The sequence below is a fragment of the Castor canadensis genome, chromosome 7 (genome assembly GCF_047511655.1).
Source record: "Castor canadensis chromosome 7, mCasCan1.hap1v2, whole genome shotgun sequence".
In the NCBI taxonomy this organism is placed as follows: domain Eukaryota; kingdom Metazoa; phylum Chordata; class Mammalia; order Rodentia; family Castoridae; genus Castor; species Castor canadensis.
Genome location: NC_133392.1, coordinates 119,645,704 through 119,657,819, shown reverse-complemented (window position 1 = coordinate 119,657,819; position 12,116 = coordinate 119,645,704). Strand labels below are relative to the sequence as shown.

At 51.8% G+C, this 12,116-nt stretch overlaps 1 protein-coding gene across 1 annotated transcript in view; it reads left to right on the top strand.

Annotated features, from left to right (window-relative positions):
• Positions 1-561: 561 nt before the first annotated feature.
• The window catches only part of Acot11 (acyl-CoA thioesterase 11), a 72,985-nt gene continuing 61,430 nt past the window's right edge, over positions 562-12,116 (top strand). Inside the window, exon 1 of the mRNA XM_020175374.2 lies at positions 562-853. Coding sequence (XP_020030963.1) covers positions 821-853 — 33 coding nt within the window. The 5' untranslated portion in view covers positions 562-820. The remainder of the gene's footprint in view (positions 854-12,116) is intronic.

Genomic DNA, 12,116 nt, shown 5'->3' with positions numbered 1-12,116 from the left:
AGCACCCTTGCCTGGATGCCTCTCCCCACCCTTCCCTTGACCACCTTTATTGTCCTGTCATAAGTCCAGTGTGAGTGAGAAGGTCTACTCATCTAGCCTCTTGCAGAAGTGAGAAGGTTGGTGGCTACAGGGGGCACAATCCTGCAGAGCCTCAGAGTGGACTCTGGCAGGTACCACTTTGAGAAGCTGCCTACTTTAAGAAAGTGAAGGGTGTGCCCTGTCTTCGGTCAGTGGCTACTGAATATCGGGAGCTTGGGCAGTAGAACAGGCTGGCAGCACCTACAATGGTGAAGAGTCCAAGCAGTTGGGTCTGGAGTGTGGGGTCTCTCTGGGAGACTGCTGGCAGCTCCCTAGCATCCTGCTGTGCTCCAGACTGCCCCCTTGTGGACACATGAAAACTGGGCAGGGGAGCTGGAGCTGTCCCAGATCCAAGAAACTCCAAGGGGGAGGATCCCTGGGGATGGTGGTGGGAGTGAGGAGGCTGTAAGTGGGGGCGAATGGAGTTTTGCTGGATTGGGGAGGAGAGGAGGGGAGAGGGCAGTGAGAGTCCCGAGGCCCCTGGCTATGGCCCTGCTGGTCGCCTCTGAAAAGCTTCTGCAGGGGTTCTGGGAGGAGGGGTGCAGAGGGCAGTCCCAGGAGAGGCCCGGACCTGCGCAGGCGATAACAGCTGCTCAGGAGGCGGGAGCCTGCAGAAGGAGGAGCCAGAGAGAGGCCATGAGCTACATTTGGAGCTGGAGCCGCTGTGTCTCAGGTGCCCAGCGTCTGACTCTGGGAGCCTTCAGTGCCCCACAGCCTGGCTGAAGCAGCTAGCAGCTCCACGATGATCCAGAATGTCGGCAGCCATCTGCGTAGGGTATGGACCATGGGCTGGGGCAGATTGGAGGTGCAGGGGAGGGCATGGGAGTCTGGGGACCCAGAAAGAGACTGATGCTTCCCTTTTAAGTCAGAGTCCTGCATCTTCTGTCTCACTTTCCACGGGCTGTCTTCTAGCTGTCTTTGGAAGAAGATGTTGCTGCTTACTTATAAGCAGTTCCCAAACAAGCCCCAGAGGCCACTAGATCCCAAGGGCTGGCTGTGTGGAGTGGAGCACCTGCAGCGAGTTCTGGAATTCTCTCTGGGGGTGTGTGTCTCTAGGCACAGCTCTGTGTTTTTCTGCTGCTGGCTGAGTCTGAGCTCATGGCTCTGTGGTGCTTAACTCTCCAGCTCAGGGCTGGAAGCCATGGGGCAGATGAAGTTACAATGTGAGGGTGTGCGTAGGCAGGAGAGCCACTGTGTGCTGCAGTGCGAGGGCAAGAGAGCAAGCACAGGGCCATTTGAGGAAAAGGTCATGTGGAAAAGTGTCCTACAAGGTGACATTGGAGAGCACTTTTCCCTGGAACCTCCTGACTGGGGCTTTGGAGCTGAGACTAGGTGCTGAGGCCGGAGAGAGACCTGATTGCTTAGTGGCTCCTTTGGGTGCCTTTGACCTGGTGCGTGGAAAAAGATTCAGGACAGACTGGCAGAGTTTATGCTGGGAGGAGAGTGGCTGAGGGTGTTTCCTGCAAAAGCAAGAAAGAAATGTCTTACCTACCACCACCTCCATGTGCACAGCACTACTCAGCTCGGCATCCTTACCTGGCCTGGTGCACCTTGTCCTCTGTCCCGTGCCCAGCCCCTGCCTTTAGTAAGACTTCCACATTGATCTTGGCAACCTGGCCCTGCCCACTTCTCCGTCTTCATCCCATCATCCCCAACCCCCTGCCTTCTCCAAGGTAGCCACAGCCAGAGTTCCTCTGCCTAGTGGGCTATCGTGGCTCTCTCTTCCATGTTGCTGTGCCCCCTTACAGAGCTACTGCAGTCTCCCTGTGTCTCCCCTACCCTATTTCCCTGGAAGGTTCCTTCTGAGTCCTCAGACAGCCCGGATGCTACCTTCTCTGGAAAGCCTTCCAAGATTTCTTACAGAAGTGCCTGCCTCTGTGGGAGCACTTCTCATACTGGGATGTTGGCTTGGCTGGGACCTCCATCTCTCTCACCACCAGTGAGCTCCACGAGGCTCTGCCTGGTAGACCAGGGCTGAGCCTGGCCAGAGGCCAGGAAATGCTTAGAGAATTAGTGGGGACAGCAGCTTCTTAGCCAGACTAAGGGTTGGATGTGAGCTACAAGGGGTTGGGCTGCCTGGATCTTCTCTCTAGCTGTCATATTTAACCCTTCAGGACTCTTTTCCCATTAATCCTCATTGGTAACTGCGGTCATGGCAGTAAGTGAAAAATGTGTCCTTATCACCATTTTGCAGAGAGCAATAGTAGCAAATTCTTACCTGCTGACTGTGCCAGGCAGCATGCCAAACTCTCCACGCATTGATTTATTCAGTTTTCTGGGAGGTAGGTACACTTATCGCCTCCCCCATCCCATCCTAGATGAAGAATCCAAGGTTTAGCAGACAGATTAATGACCTGTCCAAGATCACACTGGTAGGAAGTGGCAGAGCTGGGATTTGAACTCAGTAGTCCTGGCCCCAGAGTTTCAGCTCTTAAGGAGGCCGAGGCTCAGCCAGACAAAGGTCCTGAAGTCATTCCTGGACCCCCATGTCCTGATTCTATGCCTAGCTAGTATTCAGCTTCCCAGAACTGCCTCTGTTGGGTCTGGGGATGGAAGTGGGCATTGGGTGTGGAAATTGGGCCTCTCACATCAACTAAAAACCCTCTGGCCTTGACCACCACCTTTGACCTATTGCCTGCTTGGTAGGTCTTGGATTTCTCCTGCTTCTTCTTGAATTTTCTTCCCTCCTCTAGAATACGGGAGAGCCTGAAAATCTTTCTGGCTTGGTACTGAAGCTGTTTTTGATGAAAAGCAAGCAAACCAAGAAACTCCACCAAACCCCTCTTCGCTAGGGACTAAGGAAGCCAGGATAAACTGGGAACAGGAGGAGGTTTCAGATAATCCATGCTTTACATGGCATGGGGGACCCTTTTTAGTATCTGTAGACAGAGCAAATGTTGGAGTGCAGTGGGCCGGCTCCTGCTCACTACTGGGTACCAGCCAGCTCTCAGTGCCTATGAGTAAGTAATGGGCAAGTAAATGAAGCTGTGAGTTTGCCACCAAGCCAGGGGCAGGAGGAATGCTGAGTGCTGGTCTTGGAGTACTGAAAAGGTCTCCCTGTTCTATCTCAATCCTTGCCTTTCTCAATGGAGGTTTTGTCCTTTACCCATCCAAGGTGTGAGTTTGTATTGGGTACTGAGTCCCACTCTCCTGGCCTGGCAGGGCCTTCTGGTGCCCTGAGAACCTCTGTCTAGCCCAAGTTCTAGCCTGGCCCCAGCCAGCAACTAGTAGGGCCCAGGAACTGTTTCTCTTTTTACTCCAGAAATGGTGATGGGCTATCTGTCTCAGTTCTTCCAAGACACCCTGTGCCCAGGTGGTACTGCCAGGAGGACCAGAACTAGCTGTGCACATCTGGACTCCTGTTTACAGACCTCTCTCTGTGCTGCTCCAGACCCACCATCTCACCTTGAACCTGAGGACAGCTGGAGGGGCTTTTCCCCTACCTTCAAATCTGGGCCCATTAGGGGTCTAAGCCAGAAGAGTGTAGGTACAGCATTTTGGATTGTGTTCAACCCATGACTCATTGTGAGACCCCAGGCCAGATGACTTCTCTCTGGGTCTATGCATGCTAGATTGTCCTGCAGGTCCCAGCACTTCACATCAGGGGGTCTGGCTGTTCATGACAGCTTTTCAGACCACTTTGAGGGTGGTTCTGATAGTGAAAGGCAGGGCCTGTCTCCCTTCAGGGCCCTGCTTTGTGGTGGAAAAGAGGTGAGCTAGTGACACAAAATGGTGTGCTTGTTACATAGTGGGAACTCAAAACTGCTGAATGAATGAGTGATCATGGCAGCTCAGATGGGGTTGCAGTGCTTCCAGAAGGCTCCTGGAGGAAGGGGTGAGGCTTGAACAGTCAGTATCAGCCCATTCAGAAACCTCATGTGGATTCCAGGCTTGGCCATGGGTGAACATCTTAGTGTTCTTAATGTCTGGGGGACTCTTCTTCATCCTGCAAAACCCAGCTCAGCCATCACTCCCCTTTTTGAGTCTCCATCCTACCTGGCCCCAGAATTAATAACGTCTCGTAAGGATGTTGTACCAAGATCATCTTTTCCTCCACAGGTACTTAGTATGTGGCAGGTGCTGAGTATGCTGTGGTCTGTGGCCATATGCAGCGGACAGCTAGTAAGGGAGAGCTGATGAAAAGGTCAAATAAATAGCCATGAAATCTGCACAAAGTGCTGTGAATAATAATAGTAGTAAGTGCTAGCTATGTGCCAAACATGCATTCATTCCTTAGAACAACTCCATTATCATGCCTGTTAAAGATGAAACTGAGACAGAGAGGGTAAGTCACTTTCCCAAGGTCACACAGCTAGTAAGTGGCATTTTTAGGGCTGTCTAGAAAACAGGGATATGTGAGGGGGGTCGAGGAGAGCTCTTTGAGAAAGTGACAACTGAACAGAGACCTGGTGGCTGAGAAATAAGCAACCATGGGAGGATCTGGGATAGGAGCCTCCAGGCAGAGGCAACGGCTTGCAGGCTCCAAGGTGGGGGAGCTCAGTGCATCTGAGCTGCTAAGTGGAGCCCATGTGGAGTGGTCTGAACCAGAGTAGAGCAGCTGCAAAAGGCTGAGTTGAGGCTGCAAGGTGCTGCAGCTTGGGGATAGCCAGGCCTTACGGGCTGGGTGAGGAGTTAGGAGTGCTGTGGACTCTGTTGGATGAGCTCCCTGGGTGCAATCTGGCCCCCCAGCTTAGTGCAAGGTGTGCAGTCCTTGCAGGCTGAGCTCAGTGAGCCAGAGAAACATATCATCTTGGTTTCTCTTCTCTGGGTGACCTAGCAGCCCTCCTTCCCAATTCTCTGGCTCCTGACAACAGGGAGGCCTGGTAAGATGAGACTAGAGAGGAGGTGTCTGGGTTCTTGCAGCTGGTGAGAGACTAAGGACCCCACCTGGCCTAGGATTCCTTCTCCTGCCCTCGTTCTGGCCAGGGAGGCATCTGGAACCTCTGTGTTCCCAGTGAGTGGTCTTGTGTCTCTCTTGAACTCACCCATCCCAGTCTTCTCATAGGTTCGAGTTCCCAGGCTCTCTTAGCTGACTCTACCACACACACACACTGGGACCTAGGGGAGGCTGTGCCACTCACCCTCAACTTGTTCCTGTGCCAGGGGCAGGGCCATACTGGCATCCTGGAGCCTTTGGAGAGCTGCCCACTTCCCTGCTAGACAGTAGAAGGGTTCAGAAACCCACCTCAGAGACCTCAAGTCCCTTTGCCTCTGTAGGCCACAGTGACCTCATCTATGGGCCAGATCTCTCCCTAAAGAGCTTGCCAGATTATTGGCACATTGGAGGGCTGTGGAACTTGGCATGCTCACTGCAAGTATTCATTCTTTTTCTTTTCTTGATGGTATTAGGGTTTGAACTCAGGGTCTCGTGCTTGCTAGGCAAGGGCTTTGCCACTTGAGCCGTGTCTTCCTTTTCTTTCCTCTCATTTGGACTTGAGTTTCCTCAGTGGTCAGAAGTGATGGTGAAAGTGAACTTTTCTCTTGAGGACCTACTAAGTGCCTGGCATTTTTAAATGCCCTAACACCATCTAAAGACTGCTGGTATTCATCTGGCTTTACAGATATGAAAGCCAAGTCTCTGGCATTTGACTTAGACATTGAACTAGTTAGGGAATTCAAAGTCTTGTCTGACCCCAGACTCCAGCTGGGCAGGGGCTCTAGGCTCTGGGACTGCTCACCTTGTCCTGGGCTGACCTGGCTGAGCAGAGGACTTGACATCTTTGCCTTGTGCCTGCTCTGTCCTTTGGCTCCAGGGACAGATGGTGCTTCCAACTGGGTCCTCTGCCAGCTCTCTGGCTGCATGCTGGTGTGCCCTGCTAGTAATAGGAGCAGCAGCCTTGCAGACAGGAGGTGGCATCAGGGAAGTGATGGAAGGGGCCAGAGTCTGGCACTTTGGGGATCCAGGGATAAGTCAGACCAGACCTGTCCTCAGGTGCTCCCAGGCTGATGGGGATGCAGTGAACTATAAACCCATGATGACAAGATAGTGTGACCAGGCTGTGGCAAAGGGAAGCCTGAGGTGGGTAAGCTTCCTGGAGGAGTGATGTTTAACCCATTGTGTAATCTGTTCTGGGTTAGGAATCGGGAGTACAAAACAGGTGGGAAACAGGCAGTCCTACATGACTCTTTTGATGTGTTATATATATTTCCTGCCTGTGGCTTCCTCCAGAGGAATGATTTTCCCTGAGCAAATTATACAGTAACTAATTAATGTCAGTAGGTAGAAATTAGTAAACTCCCTTTTAGAGAGGCAGCCCAGGGAGAATAGACAGCTCACAGCTAGTGAGAAAAGTAAACTCAGCTCCACCCTTCACCTGCACTGCACCCTGGGCAAGTCCTGCAGATAACTAAGCTTTAGTTACCTTTTCCTGTGTGGAGGGATACTTGTCCCTTGCAGGGCTGTGAGGCTGAGGCATGCAGACCCTCAGTAGACTGTCTGTAAGGGCCTGCTATGTAGTAAACACACATATTATAGCAAGATGCATGATTCCACAAAGACATGTGTGCTATCAGGGCATTTCTTATCTCCTCATGCACACTCACTTTGCAGTCTAGAACGCACTGTTTGTGCTTTGCCTTGTCTGGCTGATCAGGGGTCCACAGAGTCAGCACCAGAGTGGAGTCCCAGATTGGACCTTGGTTCCAGGTGTTTTCTGAGGGGAGGAAGGGAGACTGGCAGTGCTGATTCCCAAGTCTTTCTGCTTCTTGGTGTTTCCAATTTGTGACCCCTAGAACAGGCTGTGATCCACCCCAGGGAGTGGCCTGGCCCAGGTATGGTCTGGAAGGGATCAAAAGTCAGAAAGGGGAGTGGCCCTTCCTAAAGCAGCTCTGGTTCCCAGTGGCACTGCAGGCCCAGCTGAGCCAGGTGGGTGCACATTTCCTTTAGATCCCTTAGGAAGGGTAGGAGAGACCAGCACCTGGTTGTGCCTTCTCTAGGGTACAGCCCCTGAACAATGTGGGGAACAGATGGGAGGTTTGGAGCAGAAGACTCCGGCTGGTTTCCAGCTTCGGTTTCCTCTCTGTAAGGTGGGTGTGGGGTGATACTTGTCCCTGTTACTGAGCAGGCTCACACCACCTGCATTTATGGGGAGGAGACTCATTTTAAGAGCTCTCTGAGTGTAGGGGTTCATTGAGAAATGGTGGGCCCCAGGAGAAGAAGGGGCCAGGGGCTAAATGACTTTGGGGTCAGGGGAGTAGTCTTCCCTGAAGAAAGCCAGAAGGGTGACAAGTCCAGCACTGCTCCCCAGCCCCCCTCCAGCCCCACCCTGAGGGCCTCCTGGGCCTCTTGAATTGGCCTGGTCCTCACTCTCCCTTGCTTTTAAAGATAAGACTAGAATTTCCAGGCCGCAGGGCTAAAAGAAGGTGTGCCTCACTGCAGGAACTTGTTCTGACCTAGCTAGGCTGCCCTCTGGATGGGGAGTGGTGGCAATGATAGTGACAGCTGTGGTGTCTTTACATCGGAAGTCCCCATAGTCCAGGTGGAATCCACTGGTCAGATACCACCTCTCCAGCCAGCTCTGTTCCCAAAGTGCTTGGAAGGCAGGGAGCCACTAGGCAACCAATGGAGGGGCTGTGAAGTGCCAGGCTCTGAATCAGTAGTCCCATGGGATACTGACCTGATCTTTCTGGCCAGCATCCTCTCTGCAGCATCCCTGCTGAGCTCTGGAGTCAGGAGAACCCCAGTCCAGTCTCCCTTTTGCCTTTTGCTGGCCAGGCACTCTAGGGGAGCTTTCCTCATTTCCTGTCCACATTTCCCTTTTCTCATCCGTGAAATGAGGGTTCCTGCATCAGAGTGGAGTCGAGAATTAAAGTACTCCCTAGGAATTGGGCCTAGGACATAGTAGGTACATGATAAATGGCAGCCATAGATTTCTAGAAAGGAGCTTTGAGATTCTGCCAGGCACTTCTTTGGCAGCCTCTGTCTTGTGGGCAACTCTCTGGCTCCAGGGGGACCCCCCCTCACCTGCTCTGTTCCTTAGCAGATGACCAAGCTCAGTGTCTCCCAGCTTCTAGATAAACAAAGCCCTTCCTGTCCCCATGTCCCCTTCCAACTACTACCTATTTCTTTGCTCCTTTTCCCATAAAAATCTCTGAAAGAGTTTCTGTGGTCACCATTTCCACTTAGCTATGTCTAGTCCTTCTACTAAGTCACTCTGACTGGACTCCACCCCTTCCTCTCTCCCCTTTTCCTGTGATCAAATTGGGGACAGCTTCTCTCCCATCTGCCTTGAAGTCAAGGAACTGCCCTCTCCAGGGCTCCTCCCACCTGGCTGATTACTCCCCTGTAGGTTCTGCCTTCCTACCCACCTCTAATATTGGGGCATGTTTGTTTCTGTCTACACTCCTCTGGAACGATGCATAGTCTAGTTATTAGGGCTGCAAAACCAGCTGCCCTAAAACTTAGTGACTTAGGACAACCATCATTTTATGATGCCTTGTGATTGTATAAGTGAGGAACTCAGGCAGGGTCTGACCAGGCGATTCATCTGTAGCGGTTACTTCTTGGTGTTTAGCTGGCAGGTGGGCTGAACAGTGTCCAGCATAGCTTCACTGGCACCTTGGTGGGGATGGTTGCAAGGGGGGCTTAGCTGGGACTGTCATTCAGAGTAGACGTCTCTTTGGGGTGATAGTTTCCTACCAGGCAGCTGACTGCCCCAGAGCTAGAGTTCTAGGAGGCCTGGGAGAAGCCACAAGATTTTAGGTGATCTGGTCTCCCAGGCACTGTTTGGAATGTCACTGAAGGTGACTTAGATCCAGAGCAGGGTATTAGACTCCCCGTCCCCACTAGTGGAGCTGCAAGACATTGGTGGCCCTTAACCTACCACAAGGTCACAGAGTCCTGTGGATCTTAGATGCCACGCGCTGTCTCCACGTGTAGCCTATCTTCTCTAGTAGTCTGCAGACTGGAACCTTGATACTTCTAAATGTTGAATAGGATCTCACAAACTTTTTTTTGTTTGCAGTGCTGGGACTGGAATCCAGGGTCTTGCATGCTAGGCAAGTGTTCTGTCATGGGCTACATTCCCAGTCCTAGGTTCTCACAAATTCATTTTTTTTTTTTTATTTGTTTTAATTTTTTTTCTTTTATTATTTATATGTGCATACAGGGCTTGGGTCATTTCTCCCCCCTGCCCCCACCCCCTCCCTTACCACCCACTCTGCCCCCTCCTTCTCCCCCCCACCCCCTCAATACCCAGCAGAAACTATTTTGCCCTTTTTTCTAATTTTGTTGTAGAGAGAGTATAAGCCATAACAGGAAGGAACAAGGGTTTTTTTGCTGGTTGAGATAAGGATAGCTATACAGGGAGTTGACTCACATTGATTTCCTGTGCATGTGTGTTACCTTCTAGGTTAATTCTTTTTGATCTCACCTTTTCTCTAGTTTCTGGTCCCCTTTTCCTATTGGCCTCAGTCTCACAAATTCTTGATTCTGACCCCTACTTCTCTGCTGGGTTCCCCTATTCAGTAACCAGTACTACCATCAGCCAGTCACTCATTCTAAGCCTGGGCCCTCCCTATTACCTTTTGGACCCTCCAAATCTGCCCTGAGTCCATGGCCTCTCTGACTAGCCCAACACAGGCGTCATCTCCTATCCCCACCAAACAGCAGAGGGATCTAAACATGTAGGTATGATTGCTTCCCTCCCCTTATAGCTTCCAGTCACTCCCATTTGGAGTGAAATCCACACGTGGGCCATGTGGACCCTGTCTGCTCTCCTGTCCTCTCCCCTATCTCCCTTTCTTTCTCTGATAGCCCTGCTCCCTGCCTCCTCCCCCATCTTCTCTTGCCTGCCACCCCACAGCTCCAGGGCCTTGTGCTATTGTCCCTACTCATTCATTCATCCAGAGCTCCGGGAGGAAGCCCTCCCCATTTCCACCCTACATTACCTTCTTCTGGTCACCACCTTCTCTTTTGATGGCAGCCTGTTCTTTCTTTCTTGTAGCACTTTTCACTCTCTGAAATGATCTCCTTCCCCTTTTGTTTATTGCCTGCCCACAGAAAAGAGACTGTGTCTTGTGCAGTGCTGGGTTCCCAACGCCTGGAAGGAATGGATGGGAGCTTTCACAAAGATAAATGTTGATCCCCAGCCAGAGCTGGCCTCTTTCAACAGTTCCCCCTGTGTGGTCTTGATTCTACACCTTATTAGGAGCCCTTCTGCTACCCTTCCAATCCAGCCTTCAGATTTGCAGCCAGAGGACCCACCCTAGGCCACACATAGCCCAGCCCCTCACTGTCCCTCCTACAGCCTGGTTGTCAGTCTTGGCCCTGGGCAACTCCCTGTTCCCTCTGTTCCCCCCTCACAGTGCTGGGCCTGCAAACCTTAGCCTGGGGCTGCCTCCTCTAGCACTGAGTCATTCTTCCCCATCCCCTCCCCTCACCACACCCACCATAGTAGGAAGCCTTTAGCAGCCACAGGGTCATGGTTTGGTTGGTTACAGCAGAAGTTGTCACTGTTGAGTTTGTGGACAGATGGAATCATGAGGCTGTTTTCATATAAACAACAATTGAGCTCTAGCCACCTCAGCATGCAAGTAATTTCAAACGAAGGAACAATGACAGAAACACTTAGATGAGGCTGATGAAGTAGCCTTTTCTGTTTTCATGTGCTTGTTTTTATATTTATATTATACCCTTTTAAGTGGCTGTATGTGACCAGGCAGTTTGATCCAGTGTTGAATGGAGCAGGCAAGCATGGAACTTCATTGGAGATACTTCCTGAGTTCAGTTTTACATGTGTTTATGAGTACTCACAATAAAGTACAAAATACACAAGTTGTGTCTGTTTCTGCCCCAGTGGGCCCCTCCCTGGCATGCCTTATTCTCAGCGGTCCCAGCTTCGAGTCTGAAGGTGTCCCAGCGGTCATGACTGTGTTTGGACCATAAGTAGACATCTGTGGGAGGCCTCACAGGGGCCAAAGATTCTGTCCTGTTCTACTTTGATTCTTGGTTGAAATGAAGCCCTAGTGGTGGACAGATTTTGTGTTCAACTGGCAGTGCCAGGAGGAAAAGTGAATGTCATAAATGTCATGATCACAAACTGGGCTATAGGCCCATCTGACCTCCACTGCCCTGAGAAGGCCACCTGGCCGATGTCTCTTACTCCTGAGGCCTGTGGATTGGTCTTCTGTGTCTAGCAACAGTGGTAGTGAAGAGCTGCAGTTTGGGGCACTTTCTACAGGTCAGATCCTGTCCTAAACACTTTACACATGTGATCTCATTCAGTCCTCTCTATGGTAGTCCTAGTCCCATTTTATAGACATGGAAAGAGAGGTGCAGAGTGGCTTAAATGAGTGGCTTAGGGCTATTCAGCAGGCAGAGGCCAGGCTGGAGCACAGCACTGCCTAAGCCTGCAGAACCTGCCGCAGCCCTAGCACCTTCCTGTGTTTTTCTTTCTTCTTTCCTTACCCTTGTTTTTTTCTTCATCAAGGCTTTCTTATGGGCTCAGATCCCTCTGAGACAGTGTAGGAAGTGTGGGGGTGGGTGGAGTGAGGACAGATGACAGCCATCTTGCAGGCCATCAGGCTCCCTAAGCTTGATGGTGAGGGAAGTACCTGGGGTGTGGTGTAAAGGACGGTCAGTCAGTACACCTGCTCTGCTTAGTGGCCTCTCTGGAGAATGTGAGCGCTGCTCTGCGTCTCCTGCTGTCAGAGATGTCAGCTTAGGCCTTAGAAACAGCCTTGCAGGGATGGCGTCCCTCTGGGGAGCTTCAGTCTGAGGCCTGCCTCACTCCCTTTGTAGCTCCAGAGAATGCATCAGCAGATGAATCTCAAACCCTCCCTGCCCCTCACCACTCTGCCCTGCTTAGGAACAGCTTCTGGAACACGGGAGAAATAAGAAGTATAGTGAGGGAGGGAGGCTGAGTGGGAAGGAGAGCTCTGGGTGCTCTCAGGATCTTGGAGGCCTGAGGAGGAAGTCAGGAGGAGGGAGCCACTGCCTGAGGGGTCTGGAGAAGCAGCTTGGGCCTTCAAGGGGCCCACCAGGCTGCCAGCTTCCTGGGGCAGGAAGTCCTAGCTGCCCAGAATCCCGCCAGGCTGGG